The sequence below is a fragment of the Myotis daubentonii genome, chromosome 14, assembly GCF_963259705.1.
Source record: "Myotis daubentonii chromosome 14, mMyoDau2.1, whole genome shotgun sequence".
NCBI lineage: Eukaryota > Metazoa > Chordata > Mammalia > Chiroptera > Vespertilionidae > Myotis > Myotis daubentonii.
This window is the reverse complement of record NC_081853.1, coordinates 23509478-23535721: the sequence shown is the minus strand read 5'-3', so window position 1 is coordinate 23535721 and position 26244 is coordinate 23509478. Positions and strand designations below refer to the sequence as shown.

The 26244-nt window shown below is 45.8% G+C and overlaps 1 protein-coding gene across 3 annotated transcripts in view; it reads left to right on the top strand.

Moving 5' to 3' along the window:
- Positions 1-1018: 1018 nt before the first annotated feature.
- The window catches only part of SEC13 (SEC13 homolog, nuclear pore and COPII coat complex component), a 28521-nt gene continuing 3295 nt past the window's right edge, over positions 1019-26244 (top strand). The window contains exons 1-7 of one of the 3 annotated variants that reach the window (XM_059663540.1): positions 1019-1274; positions 2584-2628; positions 5113-5228; positions 8531-8682; positions 9133-9266; positions 25063-25196; positions 25621-25744. In XM_059663540.1, coding sequence (XP_059519523.1) covers positions 1050-1274; positions 2584-2628; positions 5113-5228; positions 8531-8682; positions 9133-9266; positions 25063-25196; positions 25621-25744 — 930 coding nt within the window. In that variant the 5' untranslated portion in view covers positions 1019-1049. Of the gene's footprint in view, positions 1275-1667; positions 1687-2583; positions 2629-5112; positions 5229-8530; positions 8683-9132; positions 9267-25062; positions 25197-25620; positions 25745-26244 lie in introns of those variants that run through there. The other 2 variants (XM_059663542.1, XM_059663541.1) reach the window with 2 other exon arrangements.

Genomic DNA, 26244 nt, shown 5'->3' with positions numbered 1-26244 from the left:
CATAGGTCGATGCTCAACCACTGAGCCACATAGGCCATGAGATGACTTTATCACCCAGATGGTCAGTGATGCAAATACAGATCCAAGGCCAGGGAGGGCCTATCCCTTGAAATACAGGAAACCCAAGAGCCCTGCCCCCTTTATTCCCTGCTCCACTCTAAGCACCACCCCCTCACACCCCTGCAATATGTCTTCATTCGAAGGAAATAAGGAGTCTTGAAAGCTGAGGTGGAGGTGAGAAGGTGGGTTGCTGCCCAGAGGCCCAGCCCTGGATTTTGTAAGACCCACTCCCCTCGGCTTCTCCAAAGCTCCTTAATGGTCTGGATCTATCACACTTTCTGAGACTTAACATCCTCCCTCCAGTAGTGACCATCTCCAGCCAGGGTCTCCCCCCGCCCCGCAACACCCCTTTATAGAAGAGGGAACTGAGGAACTGCGACTTACCCAAGGGGAGCCCAGGCTCCACTCAAGTCACTACACTCCTTGTCAAGAGGGGCCCAGGGCTGCCAGACCTGAGGGGAGCCCCAGGCTCTATCCAGAGTGCAGCGTTCTCACTGTGCTTGTGGGAAGCCAGGGACCTCAGGACTGGGAACACTGGGGGGTGGATCCTGAGCTCTAGCTGCTGACGCTTGGCTGAGAATCCTCTTTGCCTGGGGAAATCTACCTGATGGGCCAGGCTCCCCAGGTCCCAGAACTGTGCAAAGAGGCAGTTTAGGGATCCCATGGCTTGGAAAAGGCAGGGCGAGCAGGCTCAGCCTCTAGTAGAGGGCATTCCCCCAGCCTTCTCGGCCCCTGGTCCCAGCCTTGGATCCTGAGGAGGGACTAACAACAAGGAAGCACTAGGACCAGTCTACCCACTCCCCCCAAAATTGATCATCCTTCAGAGTTCATCATAAGGCCCTTTGCACCTAGAATCCCAGGTAAACAGGTGAAGCTGTAGTTAGGAATCCTTTCTATCACGTAAGGATCTGGGGGAACTGGGGGGGAGGGGGGGCAGGGTTGGCCAGGAGAGAAGACCGGCCAGAGCTTCAGTACCTAAAGCCTTGGAAATGAGAGGCCCATTGTGGGTCTCGCGCGCCCCTCACGGAGAGAGGAGGGCCCAGAGGAGGGCGCGGCGCTGCAGCCCGGAACCTTTGTGCGAGCAGAGCGCGTTGCTACCCGGAGACTCCTGCGCTACAGCCCGTCCGGCCAGCCCGACGCCGGAAGTGAGGTGTCGGAGGCGCCGCCGGGAGTTGCCACGTCCGAGGCCGGGAGCCACCGCCGCTGCAGCCATGGTGAGTGTTGCGGCCCGGAACGCCGAGCGGGGTCCCCGCCTGGTCTGACCGTCCCCCGCCGACCGCGCTGAGGTTCAAGCTCCAGGCCCGGGCCGTTCAGGTCCCTTCCACCCCGTAGAGGTTGGGGGCCCCCGGCCCTGCCTCTCGGTACCTTTCGCGGGGAGAGGCCCGGAACTCTGCCGGCCGCGCCTTTCGCTCCTTCCTTCCCTTCTCCCCAGCAATGGAAAACAAAACCAGGGACATTGTAGGAACTACTGTGCCATTAGTAAATGCCAAGCATTGTTCGCACTCTCAGCCCTCTCACAGCCCTTACCGTAAAGTAGGTGCTGTTACCGACACTTGACGAGGAGGACGCCTCTCCGAGCGGGAGGTGGCGGGGCCGAAGTCCCAACCCTCTTCACCTTCCTCAGTGGTGTGTGTGGGACGGGGCCGGGCCCCCAGGGGTAATGGGCACTGGAGGAAGCGTGTCAGGGTGGGCGAAGTGTCTGAGGGCAGGGCCTCGGCGTTTCGAGTCTGTGGAACCCACAGTGTGGGTTCTCTCCACGCTTCCTCGCTGAGTGAGCGACTGGATGGGAACTGATGGATGAAAGCATTGGCCTGAGCCTGGCACCGAGTGGGGGTTCGGGAAACGCGTGCTCCCAGGAACACGCGTGTGCCGGGAGGTTTTAGGAAACCTGGGGGGCCCAGGTGCCAGGACTTTGGGTTGAGCGTTTGCTCGGCGCGGCGGCTCGGTTTACAGTGCTCGTCCGAGCCTCTGGTTCTTCCCCTGAGAATTGGCAACCCCTGTGCCCGACGGTCAGTTCTTTCTCATTGGATGTCTAACGCACTGATTGTGAAGAGCGGGTGTGTTTTGAGAGCTGCCGCTTTCTACTTAACAACGGCCAGGACACTTCCGGTCCCCACAGCAGCGCTCGCCAGCCTTGGACCTCGGGGACCCCCGGCGGGCGGGCGGCCGCTGCTCCAAAGCACTTGGCTCCCCAATCCGGGCTGGTGGTGAGAGTCGTTAAAATAGATGCTGGTTGGCCCTGGCCAGGATGTGAATAGTATCTAAACCACTTTTAAAGTCATTATCTTGCTGTGTTAGGATTACTTGTGTGCAAGCTTGTCAGGGGCAAGAAGCACCTCTTATTTGTATCTGTATCTCCAGTTCCTGGCACAGTGCTTGGCAAAAAGAAGGTACTGGATTGAATGAGTGAATGGATGCATGAACAAATGCAGTTAAGAACTTTAGAAATGATGGGTGGGTTTAATAAGGTGATTGCATTCTAGATGCCATCAGTTCATTTACCAATGATATCTCTGGTTCTAGGTGTCAGTAATTAACACTGTGGACACCTCCCATGAGGACATGATTGTAAGTATTCTTTCAGCCCTCCCCCACGGGCTGTGGAACTGGGCATTTCTGTGGGAGGGAAGCATTCGTGATTCCAGTGTGGCTTTGCAGCCTTTGCCAGTCAGACTGCAGCTTCAGGGGTATAGTCAGTCTCCCAGCAATGCCCTCTCAGTTAGCAGGGCTGTGGCGGTCTGGTCACTCTGGTGGGAGGAAACTGGGACTGGCTTGTAACTCAAGGCCTCAGTCTTCTGACCAACAAAGTAACCGGGTCTGGGATGCAGGCTGAGTAGGTACAGAGATTGACAACAGTCTTCCTACCTGTCTTTCTCCAGCTGTCACTTCTTAGCCCCATTGAAAAGGGGGTTAAAAGAAAAGAGAGTAGGAAGATGACTCAGTATGAAGGCAGGGGGCAGGCTTGGCAAAAGCCCAAGGCAGAGTCAGGTAGAACCACCACAGACAGAGGTGCCAGACAAGGACCTTTGGACCAGAAGTCATTAACTCAGGGTGTTTCCTGAGGCAAACACAGGCTCAGTATAAGACAACAGGGCTATAGGAGAAGGTTCAAAGATTAAAGTCTCCCCAGCAAAGATGCAGACTCTGCTTCATGAGGGTCAAGCAGTCCAGGCAGCCTTTGAGCAAGACCCGGGTCAGCTTACAGCATTTCCTCCCAGGGTTCCTGCCCACCAGTAGTTCCTTTGGGCCTTCTCAGAGTTGTCTATGTTCCCTGTGGTCTAGCTCTAAGATCACACCTCCTTGGAGTTAGTGTGGCACCATCAGGAATAAGATCCAATCTGAGACTCCTTAGCCAATCTCGACTCTTCTGAGCCAGCCTTGATTTCCTCATAGTTAAAATGGGAAAAATATGAATGTGATACCTGCTTGTGTGGGTTCGATTTGAGGAACAGATAAGGCAAAATAGTAATGACTAATGTCTGCATGCTCACTAAGTGTCAGATCCCATGCTAAATACTTTCCATTCATTATCTCATTTAACCTTCATAACAACCCTTGAAGTGGCCCCATTTAAAGATAAGGAAACTGAGGTTCAAGGAGACTAGGTAATTTTTCCAAGGTTGTACAACAGATAAGCTGAGGAGATAGGATTTAAATCTGTTAGGTACTGCGCCCTACTTCCTCCCAAAGTGCGTGATAGCACTCTATAGGAGAAATGCTTCAGAAGTACATTTACAGAGAAATCTGTCTTAACACATTTCGTACCGCTCAGGAGTTTTCTCGTGTTTCGCGCACCATCTGTTAAGGACCGCTCACGAGAGTTCTCGTTTTTTCACGCCCATGGAAAAAGGAGCGAATCTAGATACTTAGGTAAATTTTGTTTGGTCCCTCTTCATAGAGGAAAATGTTTTACGCAATACCATCCGTTAAAAAAAGTACTAGGAACTTTAGTTGTTTAATTGTTTTTGTAAATAAAAATGTTATAATTATTGAAAAACAACACCTAAAGTGCATTATGATGATTTAAATAATGTGCAGTTTGCCCAAAAACATGCGGTCCCTGGTGTATGTCTTGGAGATTTCTATTCGGTACGCAATGTGTTAACACCTGCATTGACTTCCAAGAAGAATCAGGAAGTTTTCTTTAAGTAGGGAGGCGAGGAAAGAGTGTTGAAGCACAGGGACAGATTGCTTCTGTTGAAAGGGTATAATTGTTCCTGATGAACACAAGAGTGACAGCTAGTAGTTCTTGAAATCCACAAGGTGGGATAGCTGAAGAAAGTGCCATTTGTTGGAATAGGAAGGGCCAGCAAACAGTGGAGCAGCAGGCGTAGTGACTCGGAGGAGTCATTGCCCCAGCTGGGCAAGTAGCTGTGGGCAGAGGTTCTGATAACCCGTCAGCATCTCGGAAGTCCATTTATCAGTGGTTGGACGAGTGACATTTAAGATGTATGTTGACAGTCTGGGGTGCCGGGCACATTACTAGGAAAAATTTTTTTAAAAAAAGGCCAAGCGGAAACCCAGGAATAAAGGTCCACAACGGATCCAGGGCCATGGATGGAGGAAGGAGCTGTGCTGAATAGAACCCTGTGTCTAGGCCAGATGTGCATGATGGAGTACCTGATTGGGGCCACACTGATTCCATTTCTTCTCCTTTGGGTCAGCATTAGCCTTTGGTTCTGGGCTGAGCTGAACTCCAGGTGTTGTCCCCAGTAACTCACAGAGCCTCAAAACACAGTGGAGGCTGAGGAAGAAGGAGACTAGGCCAGCTTTTTTCTCCCATACCCACCCTGCAGAACCGGATGAGAAAGGGCTCCCCTGTGTATAAAGGGTCTACAGGTAGCTGGGCATAGTTTGTCTTGTCCCGTTAGGAAAGGTATTACATGTCAGAGAAGTGAGATTGTTGACATGCTAGCTTCCTGCCTGATAGTGATGATTCTTTGAGGTTAGATTACTTTCAGGTAGAGTCTGGTCCAAACTAGATTCTCTGTCCTGGTAACTGGCCCCCACCCACCCAGCCTGCAGGCTTCCTGAGCTGTCCTCCCTTTGCAGCACGATGCCCAGATGGACTACTATGGCACCCGCCTGGCAACCTGCTCATCAGACAGGTCCGTCAAAATCTTTGATGTACGCAACGGAGGGCAGATCCTCATCGCAGACCTCAGGGGGTGAGTGCAGCCAACCGTGGGCAAGGATGACAATGATTGGGCTTTTCAGGGAGGGCAGGGAAGCCTGAGGGCCAGAGCAGAGCAGCCCCGCAGTGCAGTTAGCAGAGAGGACACTCGGGTCCCAGCCAGCCTGCTGCCCTCAGTTGGCATCCTGGGGTGATGGATCCAGGAGTGAATCCAGCTCTGCCACCCCTGTACCCACTAGAAGATCTTGGACAAGAGTCAGTTTACCTGGGAGCCTTTACCCGCTCACCCTCAAAATGAGCTGATGCTGCCTGCTCCCAGACTCCCAGCAAGCCTTCAGTAGCTACTTTTGAATGTGGGAAACTTCCTTTTTTGCTTACCCAGCATGATCTAAGTGTCACTGAAAGGTGGTAATGTAAGAATGTAATGGTGAGTATATAAATCCCGTAATTCCGCCTGTTTGTCCACGGCAGATATTAGTTTATATTTACAAATGTTTACCCTTTCTCACCACTGAGATTCTTGAGATCCTGACCATCATTTTTAAAAAAATATATATTTTATTGATTTTTCACAGAGAGGAAGGGAGAGGGATAGAGAGTCAGAAACATCGATGAGAGAAAAACATCAATCAGCTGCCTCCTGCACACCTCCTACTGGGAATGTGCCCGCAACCAAGGTGCATGCCCTTGACCGGAATCGAACCCGGGACCCTTGAGTCCACAGGCCGACGCTCTATCCACTGAGCCAAACCAGTTAGGGCCTGGCTGTCATTTTTATGGCCACATCTCTATTGCTTTCCCTCGGTTCACTGCCTTTCAGATAAATGGGAGTTTTTAACCTGGATCCCATGGATCTCCAAGGGTTTCATGGATAGAATTCAGGGGTTGAACTGAGGCAGGAGGAGAGCATCATCTTTATTTTCAGTGACTGATATTTAGCATTTCCTTCCATGAAGGATGTAGGCTGGAAATCACAGTAGTATTCATAGTACCTGTTACCAGTGGAAGTCAGATATTTTCCTATCACATTACAGTTGTAGCTATCTCAAAATAGTGGTTGCTAGACCTGCACACATGTCACTGTATCATATTTGTTCTTTAACGTTTTCATAACTGTATTTCAATATAATTGGGTTTCTTGTCTAATCCTAGCTCTATGTATTTGATCCATTGTTCTAAAAAGGAACCATAACCTTCACCAGACTGTGTAAGAGAATTTAAAAACCCCTGACAAGTAGGTGCTCAGTACATGCTAGTTAACTGAATTAAAGAAGACACAACTTAGGAGCCATTTGGGGTGACATTCCCTTCTTCCTGAGTGTCCAGAAAAAAGTGACTGAGGAGGCAAGTGCCACGTTTTCTGTGCAGCACCCCCTGGCTGAGCAGAGAGCTCCTGGGGTGATGCCTGGCTGCCAGCCTGACAGAGGGGGTCGCATCAGCTGCCACTCAGTCCTTTCTGCTGTTTTTCTTATGCTCAAAAGATGTGAAATATTGGAGGGATAAATTGAGACCTCCAGTATTTTTTTGCCTTGGTTAAATCTTTGCTAGGTGTAGGATATTTGAACCTACTGAGAGTTTCATTAGCAGCTCCTTTGTAAGGCCTGGGAATGTGCTATTGTTCCAGCCAGAGGGGGGAGGAGACTCTGAGTGCCTGCAGACTTGGGGTGAAGGAGAAGCAGGGACAGCAGTAATAGTGACAGACATTGAGTGGGGGGCTTTTTTTGTACCGAGCAAGCTTTTTATGTGAATTGTCACAGATATTTCCCTCATGCCCAGCCTATGAAAGAGGTGTTGTTTATCCCTCCATTAAGAGACTAAGCCGTAGGGAAGATGGTCCTTGCCTAAGGGAAAGCAGCCGGTGAGTGGAGAGGGGGCGTGAGAGAACCTGGCCCTGTAAGCCACGATGTCAAACTCAAAGGCTAACACGGGCCAAATAAGCAAGGTTTAAGTTGATGTGGGCCACAAAAAGACAAAAGCTTCAATTTTCATACAAACGTAGGTTTATTTCGATAGAGACATGCTGAATACAAAGGGCTGAAATTAATGAGTAACTGTTAACATAAAATAATAGAAAATTTTAATAAAAATATTTTCTCTTGAACATTAACTTACCAAACACTGGATAACTGTACAAATTAATAAGTGTAACACAAATAAGCCTATTTTTTTTGTTTTCCAAAAGCGAAATATTTCCTATTATGCACACCAAACAAGTCAGTACAAGACTAATGAGTGGCAATTGGCTGCTAAAATATTCACTGCTAATATGAGTGGAGAGAAATGGTGCACCTGCGTGTAAAGCACATAAGGGAGATGAATGCACACAATTGTAGTAATCAGTCATTAGTGAACATTGTAGTTTGTTATTAATAATTGTGTATAACAGGATATTGTTAAACTAAATTACTAAATTTTTATTAAAACATTTCTTACATACGTTATATTGGCTGGGCTGCAAAAATATTCGCTGTGTGGCGCGAGTTTGACATGCTTGCTGTAAGCAGAGTTACCTCTCATGTGCTGGGTGCCCACCTCTCCCTGAACCCAGAGATGGCCCCAGCACCAAGCCTGGCACAGGGTACATGCTCAGATGATACTTAACATGTGAACGTACAAAGATCAGAAGATAAGAGATGTACCTTTTGAGCAATTTTTTTTAAAAGAGTAGCAGAAAATACCAAAACAAAACAGATACTGCTGCCTCAAGAAGTTGACCATTTGGGAGGATAAATGATTCACTCTACAGATACTTAGTGCTTGTGGGTGCAAAACCTAGATTGATCAGTGACTGCTGATGACAGTAGGTGTTAGAGCAAGTGAGGGTTCTGCTGGGTTGGGACTGAGAGGCTAACTTAGAGTCCTGCCTCACTTACAGCGCCTCTTTAGTCCTAGCCTGTTTGGCTCAGTGAATAGAACGTGGACCCATGGACTGAAGGGTCCCGGGTTCAATTCCGGTCAAGGGCACATACCTTGATTGCAGGCTCAATCTTTGGCCCTGGTCAGGGAGTGTATGCAGAGGCAACCAATCGATGTGTCTCTCTCACATTGATATTTCTCTCTGCATCTCTCCCTCTCCTTTCCACTCTTTTTAAAAATCAATGGAAAAACATCCTCAAGTGAGGATTAACAACAACAAAAGCCTCTCCTGGGTCTCAAGGTCCTCACTGCTCAGTGAAGTCCCTTTTGGCAGTGACATTCTATGTCTCCCTTTGAAATTCTTAGGCAGTTCTGTCCTGAGACACACTCTGCCTGCCATTTCTGTCCACAGAAGGGACTGGCAGAGCCCTGTGGGTTCCTTGGCCCATCTGAGCAGCCTCTGACCCTCTCCCCTTGCAGTCATGAGGGACCAGTGTGGCAAGTGGCCTGGGCCCACCCCATGTATGGCAATATCCTGGCATCCTGCTCCTACGACCGAAAAGTTATTATCTGGAAAGAGGAAAACGGCACCTGGGAGAAGACGCACGAACACACAGGACACGACTCCTCAGGTACACTGAGCGCGGCAGGAGGAGGTGGGAGGGTGGTCCTTGGGTGTGAGAGAGGCCTCTGTTCTGGCTAGTGCTCGATTCTTTCCCCTTGTGGTGCTTATTGATCCCTTGGGTTTGGGTTGGCTTTTTTGCTGGTCGTCCACATGGGAGATAGGCCCGAAGACTAAAGCCAGTCCAGAGCAAAATGAGAAAAGCAAAGATAATACAGTTCTTTAAGGTTTATTCATTTTAAGTACTGGCCTTTATTCTCAGATAATTGTCCAGCCTACTTTTCGTTAATATAGGCATTAGTTTAGGAAATGATACTAGCAGGTGGTGGGTTTTAAATTTCTTCAATTGACAAAGTTACAATTCCCCTCTGGTGGTCCCTGCAATTGTTTTTAGAAATTTATCAAAATGGTAAATCTGGAAAATCAAAGTTTGCTCACTGTGCCTCCCTCCTTCCTGCAGTAAATTCTGTGTGCTGGGCCCCCCATGACTATGGCCTAATCCTGGCCTGTGGGAGCTCAGATGGGGCCATCTCCCTGCTGACCTACACTGGGGAAGGCCAGTGGGATGTGAAGAAGATCAACAATGCTCACACTGTAAGTCTGGACCCTGCCTGCCTGCAGAGGGTAGCTCTGCTGACTGGCCATATGTCTCCTGTAGATCCCCTAGAGAGTGGGCCAGGGGAGGGGCTGCTGATCAGACATGGTTGGTAGAGCAGCTTTGACCTTCTTTGCTGTGAAGCCAGACAAAGACTGGGTTAGCACTGGTTCCTCCTTGCCAGCTCCTAAGTTGGAGAAGACCAGGGCACTGGCAAGGCAGCAGCAGCAGCAGCCTGCCTACCTGCCTCCTTTGCTATGGATGCCAAGTTGACATGCCTTGTGGTGGTCATTGGGACCCCCTGGAACTGAGTGGTGTTACAGAAACATCATAGGAATTTAGTTTTCTGTACTTCTAGTCAATGGACATTAAGGTTGAAATGGTCAAGAAAACACTGTGGACATAGAGGGGGAGGGGGGGGACTCATATTCTCTTGAGCACCTACTGTGTGTCATGTAATTCATGAATGTTTGTGAACAAAAGAAGCTAACAAATATGCAAGGTATGCAGTCCTAGTCAGATTTTATGTTGAGGCAAGTGAGGCCCAGAAAAAGTAAGTGACTGAGAGAAGGCACTGCCAGAGTTAGAACTCTAGAATCTGCCTGCCTTCTCTCTACTCAGCAGTTACGGCTTTGATGGTCCCAAACACTTCTGAAATCTACCCAGATGGAAGGAAACTAAAGTCAGTTTCCCCCACATTCATGGATCCACAACCTGCCCAGCCCTCAAGACCCTAGGAACTTGTCTCAGGGTCTTATTACTTGGGGACTTCTGATCCCCATCTGCTGACTAATTTGCAAAAATGAATAGGTTGAGGGGCTTCTGGCAAGATATTGGGGAGGGGCATCATAGTTTTCAATCTTTCTACATCTCTACATAAAACCAGCAGAACAACTAGGTAGCAAAACCAAAACTTCATGAACAACACAACAAAACTGGGTAACAAGCTATTTCCACAAATTTAAATATTAGTGCAGAGGAATCCATCACCAGCAATCCCTGCATAGTATTGGTATCTGAACAGGAGGAGAAAGAAAGCAATGGGGTGCCTTCTAAAATAGCTAACAAATATTCACTGCAAAGCATAGCTGAAACTGGGAGAAGTTTTGTGGTTTTGTTTTTAACTTTTTAAAAAATTAATATCTAAATTCCCATACCATTAACACCCCTTTTTTTGTTGCTGACACTATTACAGATGTTCCCCATTTCCCCCCGCTTTGCCCACCTCCACCACTGACCTTCACCACTTTGTTGTCCGTGTCCTTGGACTATGTATATGTGTTCTTTGGTTACTCTCTTCACCTTCTTTGATCCGGTCCCCCCACCTACCCCCCCTCTGAACTCTGTAAGTCTCCAGGTCCATCCGTGCTGTCACAGAGAGTAAGAGAGTTCCTTTGTTTACAGCTGCTTAGTATTCCATTGTGTAAATGTACCACAGCTTTTTTATCCACTCACCTATTGATGGGCACTTCAGATCTTGTTTCCAGATCTGGAATGAGTGGATAAAAAAGCTGTGGTACATTTACACAATGGATATCCTTTCTGAATGGTGTTTATTGGAATCTATCTTAGGATATATTTCCGGAAGTGGGATCAATGGGTCAAACAGCAGTTCCATTCTTAATTTGATGAGGGAACTCAATACTGTTCTCCACGGTGTCTGCACCAGTCTGCATTCCCACCAGCAGTACACCAGAGTTCCTTTTTCTCTGCGTCCTTACCAGCACTTGTTCATTGATTTATTGATGGTAACCATTCTGGCAGGTGTGAGGTGATACTTCGTTGTAGTTTTAATTTACATCTCTGATGAATAGTGATGTTGAGCATTTTTACATATGTCTATTGACCATGTAGTCCTTAGAGAAATGTCTAGTCGGGACCTTTGCCAATTTTTTAATTGGATTGTTTGCTTCCTGGTGTTCAGTTATATAAATTCTTTGTGTATTTTGGAAATTAACCCCTTATCAGATGTATCATGGCGAATATGTTCTCCCATATAGTAGGTTCCCTTTTCATTTTGTTGGTTTCTTTTGCTGTGTAGAAACTGTTTAGTTTGATGTAGTCTCATTTGTTTATTTTCTTCCTTTGTTTCCCTTGCCCTAGGAGATATGTCAGTAAAATATGGCTATGCCAGATGTCTGAGACTATTTCTTATGTCTTCTAGGATTTTTTATGATTTTGTTACTTATATTTAAGCCTTTTATCCATTTTGAGTTTATTCTTGTGTATGGTGTAAGTTGGTGGTCTAGTTTCTTTTTTTTTTTTTTTTAATAAATCTTTATTGTTCAGATTATTACAGCTCCTCTTCCCCCCCACACACACACACATAGCTCCCCTCCACCCAGTTCCCACCCCACCCACTGCCCTTACCCCCCCCCCACTGTCCTCATCCATAGGTGTACGATTTTTGTCCAGTCTCTTCCCAAACCCCCCACACCCTTTTCCCCCTGAGAATTGTCAGTCCACTCCCTTTCTATGCCCCTGATTCTATTATATTCACCAGTTTACTCTGTTCATCAGATTTTTTATTCACTTGATTTTTAGATTCACTTGTTGATAGATATGTATTTGTTGTTCATAATTTTTATCTTTACCTTTTTCTTCTTCTTCCTCTTCTTAAAGAATACCTTTCAGCATTTCATATAATACTGGTTTGGTGGTGATGAATTCCTTTAGCTTTTTCTTATCAGTGAAGCTCTTTATCTGACCTTCAATTCTGAATGATAGCTTTGCTGGATAAAGTAATCTTGGTTGTAGGTTCTTAATATTCATCACTTTGAATATTTCTTGCCACTCCCTTCTGGCCTGCACAATTTCTGTTGAGAAATCAACTGACAGTCGTATAGGTACTCCCTTGTAGGTAACTAACTGTTTTTCTCTTGCTGCTTTTAAGATTCTCTCTTTGTCTTTTGCTCTTGGCATTTTAATTATGATGTGTCTTGGTGTGGTCCTCTTTGGATTCCTTTTGTTTGGGGTTCTCTGTGCTTCCTGGACTTGTAAGTCTATTTCTTTCGCCAGGTAGGGGAAGTTTTCTATCATGATTTCTTCAAATAGGTTTTCAATATCTTTCTCTCTCTCTTCTTCTGGCACCCCTATAATTTGGATGTTGGTACGCTTAAAGTTGTCCCAGAGGCTCCTCACACTATCTTGATATTTTTGTATTCTTTTTGCTTTTCCGGTTGGGTATTTTTTGCTTCTTCATATTTCAAATCTTTGACTTGATTCTTGGGATCCTCTTGTCTGCTGTTGGATCTTTGTATATTATTCTTTATTTCGGTCAATGTATGCTTAATTTCTAGTTGGTCCTTTTTCATATCCTCGAGGATCTCACTAAATTTATCGGGGGTTTCTAGAAAATTCTTGAAAAACCTTGTAAGTGTGGTTTTGAACTCTATATCCAGTCGTTTGCTTTCCTCCATTTCTGTCATTTGTGATCTGTTTCTTTGTCTCCACATTTTTTATGCTTCCCTGTGTTGATAGAGTGGTTTTGTGTGCTAGGTGTCCTATAGGGCCCAGTGGCTCAGCCTCCCCAATTACCTGAGGTGGACACTCTTGGTGCACCCCTTTGTGGACTGTGTGAACAGTCTTGTTGTAGTTAAGCCTTGATTGTTGTTGGTATCACTGGGAGGAATTGACCTCCAGGCCAATTGTCTGTGAGAATCAGCTGTCTACAGTGGGAGAACTTCTGTGCTGAAGACACCCTTATGGGGCAAGACTTGCTTCAGTGGGGCTTTGGTGTTCACTGAGTCTGCCCCCTGAGTGTGTTCCTTATGGATCTGAGGAGTTGTAATCTGGATGGTCCCAATCTGACCACTGGGTACACGGGCTCTTGGATCTTTAAGGAGGTGCTAATTTAGCCTCTGCCTGAGGCTACCCAGCAGGAGCTATGGAGAGATCTGCAGATTCCTCTTCCTTGTTTGGGGTTTGGAGGTGCCCAGATGAGGCCCAGCTGTGAAGCAATGCAAGCTCCTGTGGGGCCTTGAGCCTTCTTTTGGATGTTCTGGGTCTCTCTGACTCAGCTGCAGTTTGTTAGGTAATTTTAGATCTCAAAGGGCCAGCCCATTCATATGCAAAAGCCTCTGCCGCAGCTTGGGTGGGGCAGGGTCTCAGAGAATCAACAGGGTGGAGCAAACAACTATGGCTGCTCCTCAGCCCTGCCCTAAGAGGCCCCTGGGTCTCAGTGTCCCTCGGTAATCGCTGCAAGCACCTCTGAGAGAAAGCCACTGAGTTCCACCCGATGCCAGAGAGTCCAGTTTCTCCCCGTATGGGTCTGGGTTCCCAGAGACTCGCCCAGAACTGGAGTTCAGAGCAGTCGGGAGCTTGTGACTCCCTCCCGATTCAAAAAGACACCGGAGTCCTTCATTGCCAGCCCTTTCCGCGCTCGAGCCTCCGTACCTCTGCACTTTACTTCCGCACCTCCTCTGAGTCTCGGTGCTTTTCTCTTTCCTTCTAGTTGTAGAATTTCCACTCAGCCAGCCTTCCTGTGGTTCTGGATGGTGTCCGTTTTGTCTTTTAGTTGTATTTTTGAAGTGGTTGTGTGAGGCAGCAATTTCAGGTGTTTACCTATGCCGCCATCTTGGTTTCTCTAGTTTCATTTTTTGCATCCACCTGTCCAATTTTCCCAATACCATTTATTAAAAAGATTGTTTTTACTCCCTTGTATGCTCTTGCCTCCTCTGTCAAATATTAATTGTCCATAAAGGTGTAGGTTGATTTCTGGGCTCTGTTTCTGTTCCATTGATCTATATGCCTGTTCTTATGCCAATTCCAGGCAGTTTTGATTACAGTGGTTTTGTAGTATAGTTTGATATTCAGTATTGTGATCCCTCCAACTTCATTCTTTCTCAAGATTGTTGAGGTTATTCGAGGTCTTTTTTTGGTTCCATATACATTTTTTGGAATACTTGTTCTAGATCTATGGAACATGTACTTGATATTTTAATAGGAATTGCATTGAATCTATAGATTGCCGTGGGTAGTACGGACATTTTTATGATGTTAATTCTTCCAGATCATGAACATAGTATATACTTCCATTTGTTTGTATCTTCCTCTATTTATTTCTTCAATGTCCTATAGTTTTCCAAGTACAGGTCTTTTACTGTCTTGGTTAAGCTTATTCCTAGGAGCCTTATTTTTTATTTTTTGCTGCAGTAGTAAATGCGATTGTTTCCTTAGTTTCTCTTTCTGAGAGTTCATTATTGGTGTATAAAATGCCACCAATGCGTGTGGCTCAGTGGTTGAGTGCTGACCTCAGAACCAGTAGGTTGCGGTTCAATTTTCTGTCAGGGCACATGCCTGGGTTTTGGGCTCTATTACCAGTGGGGGGCATGCAGGAGGCGGCCAATCAATGATTCTCTCTCATCTCTGATGTTTTTATCTCTCTCCCTCTCCCTTCCTCTCCAAAATCAATAAAAATACTTTTTTAAAGTGCCACCAATTTCTGGGTGTTAATTTTGTATCCTGCTACTTTGCCAAATTCATTTATCACATCTAGCAGTTTTTTGGTGGAGTCTAGGTTTTCTATGTACAATATCATGTCATCTGCAAATAATGACAGTTTTACTTCCTCCTTTCCAGTTTGGATGCCTTTTATGTTTTCTTGTCTGATCGCAGTGGCTAGGTCTTCCATTACTATCCTATATAATAATCCTATATACTAAAAGGGTAATATGCAAATTGTCCCCTTGACTGGGAGTTCGGGGGCAGGGGGAGATGAGGGGAGCTGGCTGGCTAACTGCCCATGGCTCCTCCCCCAGGCCGGCCAACCTCCTGCGTTCCCTCCCCTGGCTGGCCCGATCCCCTGAATTCATGCACTGGGCCTCTAGTGTTGAATAAGAGTGATGAAAGTGGACATCCCTGTCTTGATCTTAAGAGAAACACTTTTAGTTTTTCCCCATTGAATATAATGATGTTGGTTGTAGGTTTGTCAAAATGGCTTTTATTATGTTGAGGTATGATCCTTCTGTTCCCACTTTGCTGAGAGTTTTTATCATAAATGGCTGCTTGATTTTATCAAATGTTTTTTCTGCATCTTCTGATGTGTTCATGTGACTTTTACCTTTCATTTTATGTGATACTAGAGGCCCAATGCACGAAATTCGTGCAAGGGGCTGGGCTTCACAGCCGCAGCCCTCACAGCCCCAGCTTGTCCAGAAGGTCATCTGGAAGGACATCCGGAAGGTCGTTCGGCTATCCGGTCTAATTAGCATATTACGCTTTTATTATTATAGATAACACATTCGCTGATTTGCAAATATTGTACCCTTGCAACCCCAGAGTAAATCCTATTTGATCATGGTGTATGATCTCTTTAATGTATTGCTAGGATCCAGTGTGCTAATATTTTGTTGAGGATCTTAGCATCTTTGTTCATCAGAGATATTGGCCTATAATTCTTTATAGTGTCTTTATCTGGTTTTAGAATTAGGAAAATGTTGGCCTTGTAAAAAAACGCTTGCAAGTCTTCCCCCCTCTTGAATTTTTTGGAACGGTTTGAAGATAGGTATTAGTTCTCTGAATGTTTGGTAAAATTTGCCTGTGAAGCCATCCCGTCCAGGACTTTTGTTTGCTGGGAGTTTTTTTCATTACTGCTTCAGTTTCATTACTTGTTATTGGTCTCTTCACATTTTCCTGATTCAGTTTTGTGAGATTGTATGTTTCTAGGAATTTGTTCGTTCATCTTTTCAAAGAACCAGCTCTTAGTCTCATTGTCTTTTTAGTCTCTATTTTATAAATCCTTTCTGATTTTTATTTCCTTTCTTCTAACTTTTGATTTCATTTGTTTTTATTCTAGTACTTGAGATGTAAAGTTAGTTGTTTGAATATTTTTGTGTCTTGAAGTAGACATTTATCGCTATAAACTTCCCTCTTAGTACTGCTTTTTCTACATCCATAAATTGTGGTATACTGTATTTCTGTTTGCATTGTTGTTAATCCTCACCTGAGACAAATGGAAATTGCTCTGGATGGTGTGATTAGAGAAACATCAATGTGAGAGATGCACATCCATTGGTTGCCTCCCAGCCCCCCCACACACACCAGGGCTAGGAGTCAAACCTGCAACCCAGGGGGGTACCCTTGGCCAGGAATTGAGCCTGTGACCCTTTGGTGTGTGGGCCAACACTCTTAACCGCTGAACATACTGGCGAAGGCTGTTTCCATTTTCTCAAGGTTTTTTTTTTTCTCTTTTGATTTCTTCATTAACCAGTGGTTCAGTAGCATGATGTTTAATTTCCATATATTTGTGAATTTTCCAGCTTTCTCATAATTGATTTCCAGTTCATACCATTGTGGTTAGAAAAGATGTTTAATAGGATTTCAATCTTCTTATATTGGACTGGTTTTGCGGCCTAACATATGGTAGGTCCTGGAAAATTTCCCATGTGCATTTGAGTTAAGTCTCTCTGATTGAACATGTTGTTAAGGTTGATTTTTTTCTTACTGATTTTCTCTGGGTGATCTATCCATTGATGTATGTGGGGTATTAAAGTCTCCTATTATTATATTGTTTTCTGTTTCTCCCTTTGGGTCTGTTATTATTTGCTTATATATTTAGGTGTTTCTGTGTTGGGTGCATAAATATTTACAAATACTATAAACTAGAGGCCCAGTGCACAAAAATTTGTGCGGGCGGGGGGGGGGGGGGCGCGGGTCCTTCAGCCCAGCCTGCACCCATTTGCAGTCCAGGACCCCTTGGAGGATGTCCACCTGTTGACTTAGGCCCACTCCCCGGGGGATCAGGCCTAAGCTTGCAGTCAGACATCCTTCTGGCAGCCAGGGAGCCCTCAGGGGATGTCCTACTAAAGGCTTAGGCCCCCAAGGGATCAGGCCTAAACCGTTAGTTGGACATTCTTAATGCTGCCACGGAGGTGGGAGAGGCTCCTGCCACCACCTCTGCGCTGGCCAGCCATGAGCCAGCTTCTGGTTGAGTGGCACTCCCCATATGGAAGTGCACTGACCACCAGGGGGCAGCTCCTGCATTGAGCTTCTGCCCCCTGGTGGCCAGTGCGCATCATAGCAACCGGCCATTCTGCCGTTCAGTCAATTTGCATATTAGCCTTTTATTATTATTACTAGAGGCCCGATGCACAAAAATTTGTGCACTCACGGGGGAGGGGGTCCCTCAGCCTGGCCTGTGCCCTCTCGCAGTCTGGGACCCCTCGGGAGATAACGACCTGCTGGCTTAGGCCTGCTCCCGGGTGGCAGAGGGCAGGCCCAATCCCTAGGTGCAGCCCCTGGTCGGGCTCAGAGCAGGGCCGATTGGGGAGTTGGGGCACCACCCCCTGTCATGCACAGAGCAGGGTGATCGGGAGGTTGTGATGCCACCCTCAGTCACGCTCAGGGTAGTGCTGATTGGGGGGTTGGGGCACCATCCCCTGTCACACTCAAGGCAGGATCGATGGGGAGGATGCGGCGCCACCCCCCTGTCACACACAGAGCAGGGCCAATCAGGGGGTTGGGGCGCTGCCCCCTGTCACGCACAGAGCAGGGCCCATCAGGGGGTTGAGGCGCTGCCCTCTATCACCCACAGAGCAGGGCCTATCAGGGGGTTGGGGCGCCGCCACTGTCACACTCAGGGCAGGGCCGATGGGGAGGTTATGGCTCTACCCTGTCACACACAGAGCAGGGCCTGTGGGCGGGGGGACGGGGTTGGGGCGCCGCACCCTGTCACACACAGAGCATGGGCCGATCAGGGGGTTGGGGCGCCGCAGCCTGTCACACACAGAGCCGCAGGGCGATCAGGGGGTTGGGGAGCTCCCCCTTATCAGGCACAGAGCAGGGCTGATCGGGGGTTGGGGCACCTTCCCCTGTCACGAACAGAGCAGGGTGGATAGAGAGGTTGTGGCCCCACCCCCTGTCACACACAGAGCCACAGGGCGATCAGGGGGTTTGGGCGCTGCCCCCTGTCACGCTGATCCCGGTGCTGGGAGGCATATTACCCTTTTACTATATAGGGTAGAGGCCTGGTGCACGGGTGGGTGCTGGCTGGTTTGCCCTGAAGGGTGTCCTGGATCAGGGTGGGGGTCCCCACTGGGGTGCCTGGCCAGCCTGGGTGAGGGGATGATGGCTGTTTGCAGCTGGTCACACACCCTTCAGGGTGGGGGTCCCCACTGGGGGTGCCTGGCCAGTCTGGGTGAGGGGCTGAGGGCTGTTTTCAGGCTGGGGGTGACTGAAGCTCCCAACCGCTCCTTTTTTTCTTTTTTTTTTCTTTTTTATTCTGGGCCAGCTTTAGCTTTGAGGCTTGGCTCCAGCTCTTAGGCCTCCGCTGCTGAAAGTAGGTTTCTGGCCTTTGCTTACAATGTTGCGAATCTGCTGGCTGAAGCCCAGTGGACTAAAGCAGGTTTCTGGGGTTTTGTTTAGCTTCTATATTTGTTACATAGTTGCTTAGAGTTGCAGCTCAGAGGCCTGCAGCGGCAGGCGGGGAACGTTAGAGTCCGCCGTCACTGAAGCAAGCAAGCCTCATCTTAGTTTCAAGCTGCCTGGCTGCCGGCTGCCATCTTGGCTGGCAGTTAATTTGCATATTGCCCCTGATTAGCCAATGGGAAGGGTAGCGGTTGTACGCCAATTACCATGTTTCTCTTTTATTAGATAGGATATAGGATGTCCCTATTTCCCGCCTTTTGCCCCCTCTACCCAGCTGTTGCCCCCCACTTCTCTCTGGCCATCACCATACTGTTGTCTGTGTCCATGGGTTGTGCATATATTTTCTTTGGCTAATCCCTTCTTTAAATTCGCTTCTTTAAATTTTTATTTTCAGGTAAGTGCTTATAACTGCACTATTATATATTTTCTATTATATAATTTAGAATTAAGATATCTTTTTTTTTTTAATATATTTTATTGAGTTTTTACAGAGAGGAAAGAGAGAGAAAGAGAGTTAGAAACATCGATGAGAGAGAAACATCGACCAGCCGCCTCCTGCACACTCCCCACTGGGGATGTGCCCGCAACCAAGGTACATGTCCTTTACCGGAATCGAATCTGGGACCCTTCAGTCCGCAGGCCGACGCTCTATCCACTGAGCCAAACCGGTTTCAGCGTGAATTAAGATATCTTTTAGCCGAAACCGGTTTGGCTCAGTGGATAGAGCGTCGGCCTGCGGACTGAGGGGTCCCAGGTTCGATTCGATTCCGGTCAAGGGCATGTACCTGGGTTGCGGGCACATCCCCAGTGGGAGATGTGCAGGAGGCAGCTGATCGATGTTTCTCTCTCATCGATGTTTCTAACTCTCTCTCTCTCCCTTCCTCTCTGTGAAAAATCAATAAAATATATTTTAAAAAAAAAAAAAGATATCTTTTAATTGAACCCTTGTAAATTTTAGCACAATTTAATAAATTATGCTAGAAGCAATTAGGAGATTTTCCATGTAATGCAGATACATTTCAATTAATATTTTATTTTTAATTTTTTAATATTTTAATTTGAAATAATCTCATACATGTAAAAAAAATTATAAAATACTATAGCATATTATATGTACCCTTCACCCAATTTCTTAGGTGTTAATAATTTAAACTTAACCATTATACAGTGGGGCCTTGACTTATGAGTATCCCGACTAACGAGTTTTTCAAGATACGAGCCGTCTCTTGGCCGATTTTTTGCTTTGAGTTGCGAGCTAAAATTCGGGTTACGAGCCAGCTTCAGATACCCCACTGCTAGTTGGTGCAGCGAACGTCACAGTGAACGCCACAACATCAGCCCAGCATCACGTGTCATTGTAATGGTGAAAATTGATTTGACATACGAGTAATTTGAGTTACGAGTTCCATCACGGAACGAATTAAACTCGTAAGTCAAGGCCCCACTGTACAATTAACAAAATTTGGAATATATTTTTCTTATAATCTCTTTAATGTTACTTAATCCATTTACTTTGTTTTTGTTAATCTTCACCCAAGGATATTTTTCCATTGAATTTTAGAGTGAAGGGAAAGGGAGAGACACATTGATTGGTTGCCTCCTGCACATGCTGTGATAGGGACTGGGGATCAAGCCAGCAACTGAGGTACATGCCCTTGACTGGAATCGAACCTGGGACCCTTCAGTCCATGGGCTAATGCTCTATCCACTGAGCAAAATCGGCTGCAGCTTAATTCATTTACTTTTAATCTATATGTGTCTTTATATTTATATTTAAAGTGGGTTTTGTTTTTGATTCACCCTCACATAATCTGTCTTTTAATTGGTGCATTTATGCCACTGACTTTCAGAGTGCTTACTGATAGAGTCACTGCCATATCTGGCGGCTTCTGGGGCTTGCGGGGCGGGCCTGCCTGCGGCCCCGGGACCAGATCATCGGGTCCCGGGCAGCAGGCAGGCGGCTCCTGGGGTCGTCCACAGGGGCCTGGATGGCGGCTCACACTGTCCCACCCTGCCTGCAGTATGCAAATTAGTCGCCATCTTTGTTGGCACTTAATTTGCATATCTCGCTGATTAGCCAATGGGAGGTGTAGCGAAGGTATGGTCAATTGCCATGTTTGGCTATTATTAGATAGGATATTTGTTGGGTTGACACCTTTATAATTATGTAATGCCCTTCTTTTTCTCTTATTACAGTCTTCATTTTAAAGTCTATTTTGTCTAACATAAGTATAGGTGTGTTATACCAAAGGGTCACGTGCTCACTTCCTGGCCAAGGGCGCACACCTGAGTTGCAGGTTTGACCCCCCAGCTTTTTTGTTTTCCATTTTTCCATCCCTTCACTTTCAGTCTGTATTCTTATATCCAAAATTAGCCTATTGTCAGCAGCATACTCTTGGCTTTTGGTATTTGATCTATTCAGCTATTCTTTTGTTGAATTTAGTCTGTTTTACAGTTAAAGTAATTATTGATAGCCCTGACTGGTTTAGCTTAGTGGATAGAGCATCGGCCTGCGGACTGAAAGGTCCCAGGTTCGATTCCGGTCACGGGCATGTACCTTGGTTGCAGGCACATCCCCAGTGGGGGGTGTGTAGGAGGCAGCTGATCGATGTTTCTCTCTCATCGATGTTTCTGGCTCTCTATCCCTCTCCCTTCCTCTCTGTAAAAGATCAATAAAGTATATTTTTTAAAAGTAATTATTGATAGGTATGTGCTTATTGCCATTTAATAATTGTTTTGTGGCTCTTGTTACTTCCTATGTTCCTTTCTTCTTCTCTTGCTCTCCTCTTACTAGTAGTTGTGGTTGGATGACTTTCTTTGGTGGCATGCTTGGATCCCTTTCTCATTACCATTTGTGCATCTACTATAGGTGTTTGCTTTGTGGTTTACATGAGGCTTACATATAACAATCTATATTTACAAGTTTGTTTTAAGTTGGTAGCTTAAGTTTAAATACATTCTAAAGCTCTACATTTTTACTCTCTCCCCACTCGGGTTTTATGTTTTCAATGTAACATTTCACATCTTTTTATCTTTTGTATCCCTTAATTATTGTAGTGATAGTCATTTTTACTATTTTTGTCTTTTGACCTTCATAGTAGCTCTGTAAGTGATTAGTCCACTAACATTACTATATATTTATTTACCTTTACGATTATACTTTCATATGTTTCTTGTTACTAATTGGCACCCTTTATTTCAGTTTAAAGAAGTCCCTTTAACTTTTTATAAGGCTGATTTAATCATGATGAAGACCTTTAGCTTTTTTTTTTTTTAAAAAAATAAGCTGCCCTCTGAGAAAAGGAGTTCTAACTCATCTCCCACCCCACTTCATCTCAAGCTTTTGCTTGTCTAGAAAAAACTCTCTCCTTCGAGTCTGGATAATAACTTTACCAGGTGGAATATTCTTAGTGCTAAGTTTTTTTTCTTTCAGCACTTTGTTAAAAATGAGCAAACACGTCTCTCAAAGTTTCGATTTTTATTGGATGTGTTACAAAAGAAATGTAGTCAAAAAGACCAGAGCCTGTGACATCATCAGACTCTAGATTCTTCTTTCTTTGCTTCCACTTTCTCCTCCTCAGCTGGGGGCAGCAGTGGTGGAGGGGGCACATCTTCTGCTGGGGCAGGTCCATCTGCCCCTACATTGCAGATGAGACTCCCAGTGTTTGCCATTGGCCAGAGCCTTTGCAAACAAGCCTGGCCAGAAAGGTTCAACGTTTACTCCAGCTGCTTTGATGAGGGCATTGATCTTATCCTCCATCACTGGCTCCACATCGTCGTGCGGGAGAAGGCACCATCGTGCAGGATAGTGGCCGGGTAGATGCCAGCTCCGAGGTGGAGGCCTTGGTGTGGGCGGGTGCTGGGTGAGTGAGCGCTGCCGGGAGTGGTGCTAGTTGCCAGGGCCTCCTCCTCCTCAGCTTTCTTGGAAGGACGGAGCAGCTTACCAGCAGCTGGGGAAAGGGAGATATGTTTGTTATCTTGATTGTAGTGTTAGTTTTTCAGGGTATATCTATGTCAAAGTTAATCAAATTGTGTACTTTATGTGCAGTTAATGTCAGGTATACCTCAAAGCTGTTTTTAAATTTTTATTTTGGAGAATAGAAAGTTGTTAGTATACAAGAACTCAATAATTATTGTTTTCATGAGCCCTTCTTGAGGCAACCAATCGATGTGTCTACTAGAAAATAAGCTTCAGACAACAAAAATGACTAGAAAGACATTTATACATGCATACCTCATTTTATTGCACTTCACTGATGCTGTGCTTTTTACAAATTAAAGGCAAGACTCCACCAGCAAAAAGATTACAACTCACTTTATTTTGATACTTTATAGCAGTGGTCTGAACCACATCTGCAGTATCTCCAAGGTATGCCTGTATAAATAGTTTGTGGTAGAGAACTAAGACTAAATGAGGGTTAGAAGGCAGAGTACAGGATGTATTGGCCATGTGCTCTGCAAAGGCAGATAGTGCTGTATCAGTGGTTAAGAGTGTGGGTCCACACACTGAAGGGTTGCAGGTTCGATTCCCGGCCTCGGTTGGGGCACATGCAGGAGGCAACCAATCAGTGTTTCTCTCTCACATCGATGTTTCTCTCTGTCTCTCTCTTTCTCATTCTACCCCCCTCCCTTCCTTATCACCTTCCCTCCCTTTTAATCTCTCAAATGGAGAAAATATCCTCTGGTTAGATTTAACAAAAACAACAGTTTGGCACATGAGCAGCTGAAGATCCACATATTTTCATGTTGGTACCATTCACACACAAACACCTCCTCCCGACCCCCACAAAAAATAAAATAAAAGCAGAGAGAGCCTGGCCAGCGTGGCTCAGTGGTTGAGCATGAGCCTATGAATCAGGAAGTCACTGTTCAATCACCAGTCAGGGCACATGCCCGGGTTGCAGGCTTGATCCTCGGTGTGGGGCGTGCAGAGGAAGCTGATCAATGATTTTCTCTCATCATTGATGTTTCTCTCTCCCTCCCTTCTCTGAAATCAATAAGGACATATTTTTTTTAAAAAGAACTAGTGGAGAATAGGAAGAACGTTGCATATACTTTATTAAAGATTTTAGTAATCATATTGGCAATATTATTATAAGATAAATAATTATGTGGCAGAGAGCATCCCTAGCACCAGATTATGGTCTTGAATACAGCTTCTCACTAAAGGAAACCAGAACTCTTGAGGAAATGGCAATTCCAGGTCTGAAGTAGGAAATGTACAAGATGAGCTTGTACGTCTTGTCATACCAGATCGAAAAGAAATAAAGTCATATTTTGACACACTAGGATTATGTCAAAGGAGCCAACTTGGACAGGTTCACAGTGCCAAAAATGAGAATAATTGCAATGAACTGAACCTACCACATATGCTTAAATCCATGAGTTCAGACATTGAAGAGAAAATCAGTCATCTTTGGAGAAAGTTAGGGAACCAATTCTGAAATAATCAAGCATATTCTGCCTTTCCTGTCTGATCTGTACCGCTGGGCAACCAAATATTAAGAGGGGAATTGTCCCTATTTAGGGTATTCCATGTAATAAATGACAAAGAAATGGATTACAGTATCACCATTTTGTAACTCTCGGTGAATTAAGAGAGGCATAAATTACTGACAGGTTCTAACAAAATAGAGAGAGACAATGTCACATAATGTGCCTGCTGATGAAAGAATACACCACCACATGTTGTCTTGGCAAAGGGGTCAAACCTGAGTCTGATCCCATCCTGGATCCAGCTCACAATGTAGGAATTCAGAGGAATATGTTGAACTGAGTATTTAACAGCAAAACCCAGCCTGAGAAACTACAGATCAGATGACACTGATTCTTCAACAGAAAAATTACAAAAAATAAAAGGATCAGAAGAGGAAGCTATAAATTAGGAGATGTGAAAAACAGTAAAAAACAAAAAACACTTAAACAGCAAGACTAAACTGTAGTATCAGGATGCACATTTGGGTAACAAAACTAAAACAAAAAGATTATAAGTCAGGATAATGGGTACTTACGGGGTGAGAGGGGCTGTGATTCAAGTAGGACATAATGACAGGGCTTCCGGGGTAAATTGCAGTCTTATTTCTTAACTTGGTGATGATTTCAAGAGTGTTTCAGAGTAATTCACGAAGCTATATATTTACTATGTATGGTTTTCTGAATCTGTCCTCCTTTCATGTTTGAAAAATGTTCTGTTTCTTAAATTCCTCAGAGTCCCTAATTCTCACTTTAAATGCATACTGCTGAAAAATATACACCCTGGTAGGAATCCTTAAAGGAGAATTGAGTGGCTAATCCTTAGTTCATCAAAAACAGCTGTCCTGCCTAAGCCAGACCTGAGGACTAGAGGGGAATGAGCAACAGCCTTGGCTCTGCCAAAGCGTGTTCTGTTGCCAGGCGAAGGGGCCGAGTCACAAGTCCCCCTCCTTACAGATTGGCTGCAATGCTGTCAGCTGGGCCCCTGCTGTTGTACCTGGAAGCCTCATAGACCAGCCTTCAGGACAGAAGCCCAACTACATCAAGAAATTTGCCTCAGGCGGCTGTGACAACCTCATCAAGCTGTGGAAGTAAGTGGGGTTCGTGGACTTCTCAAGGGGACAGCCTTCTACTCTACCTCCCATGACAGCCACAGCTCAGAAAAAAACAGGATCATCTTTTTTCCTCTTGCCCATAGAATACTGTTTTCACTGTCAGAGGACATCCTTTAAAAAAAAAAAAAAAAAACAACTTGCTGTTAGCTGAAGCAGTTTCATTCACTCTTTCCCTAATTCCTAATTGCTAGAGCTGACTTGGCTATGGGAAAGCAATGCATTATAGCTGGTGAATTGGATAAAACTCTGCAGACTCAACAAATGAAATCAGACAGATGGAATAGTTTCTCAGCCCCTGTGGAGCTTACAATGTGGAGAAGGAATGTGATCCACGTGCACAATAGAGGTGTGGGAAAGGCTCCTGGGCTGCTACCCGATTCTCTTCTGATCTCCTCTTTAGGGAGGAAGAGGATGGCCAGTGGAAGGAGGAACAGAAGCTGGAAGCACACAGTGACTGGGTTCGAGACGTGGCCTGGGCCCCTTCCATTGGTCTCCCCACCAGCACCATCGCCAGTTGTTCCCAGGTCAGTCAGACCCCTGAGGGCATCCTGTATTATTTAATCTCTGAGTGAGTCCCATCAGCCCTTACAGTCCCCTTAGGGGAGAGTCCTTGAAAGGTAAGAGCAGGGCAACAAGTACCTTTGGGCCCATGCAGATAGCAGAGTGGTGGAGCAGGTCATCACCCAGTGAACTCTTGATATGAGGCCACAAGTGGCTTGCCTCCACTGAGCCAAGAGCAGGACCAGCTTCCCCTGCTGAAGCTTGTGTGAGTAGAGAATGGAAGTGCTCAGGTACAGCTCTGAGAGATTGTTCCCAAACAAGGACCAGGGCAATGGGAAAGTCTTAAGACCTGGGCTCATCTACTACCCACTCTTCCCAGGCAGATCACGAAAGTAAGACCAAGGACAAGCCTTTAATTATAGGCTACCCAACACCCCAGGCCAGAATTAAGCCAGGCCTTTTATATATATCATTTGTGCCTGTTTTGTTTGGTTCTATTTTTGAGAGGTTTTTTGTTTGTTTT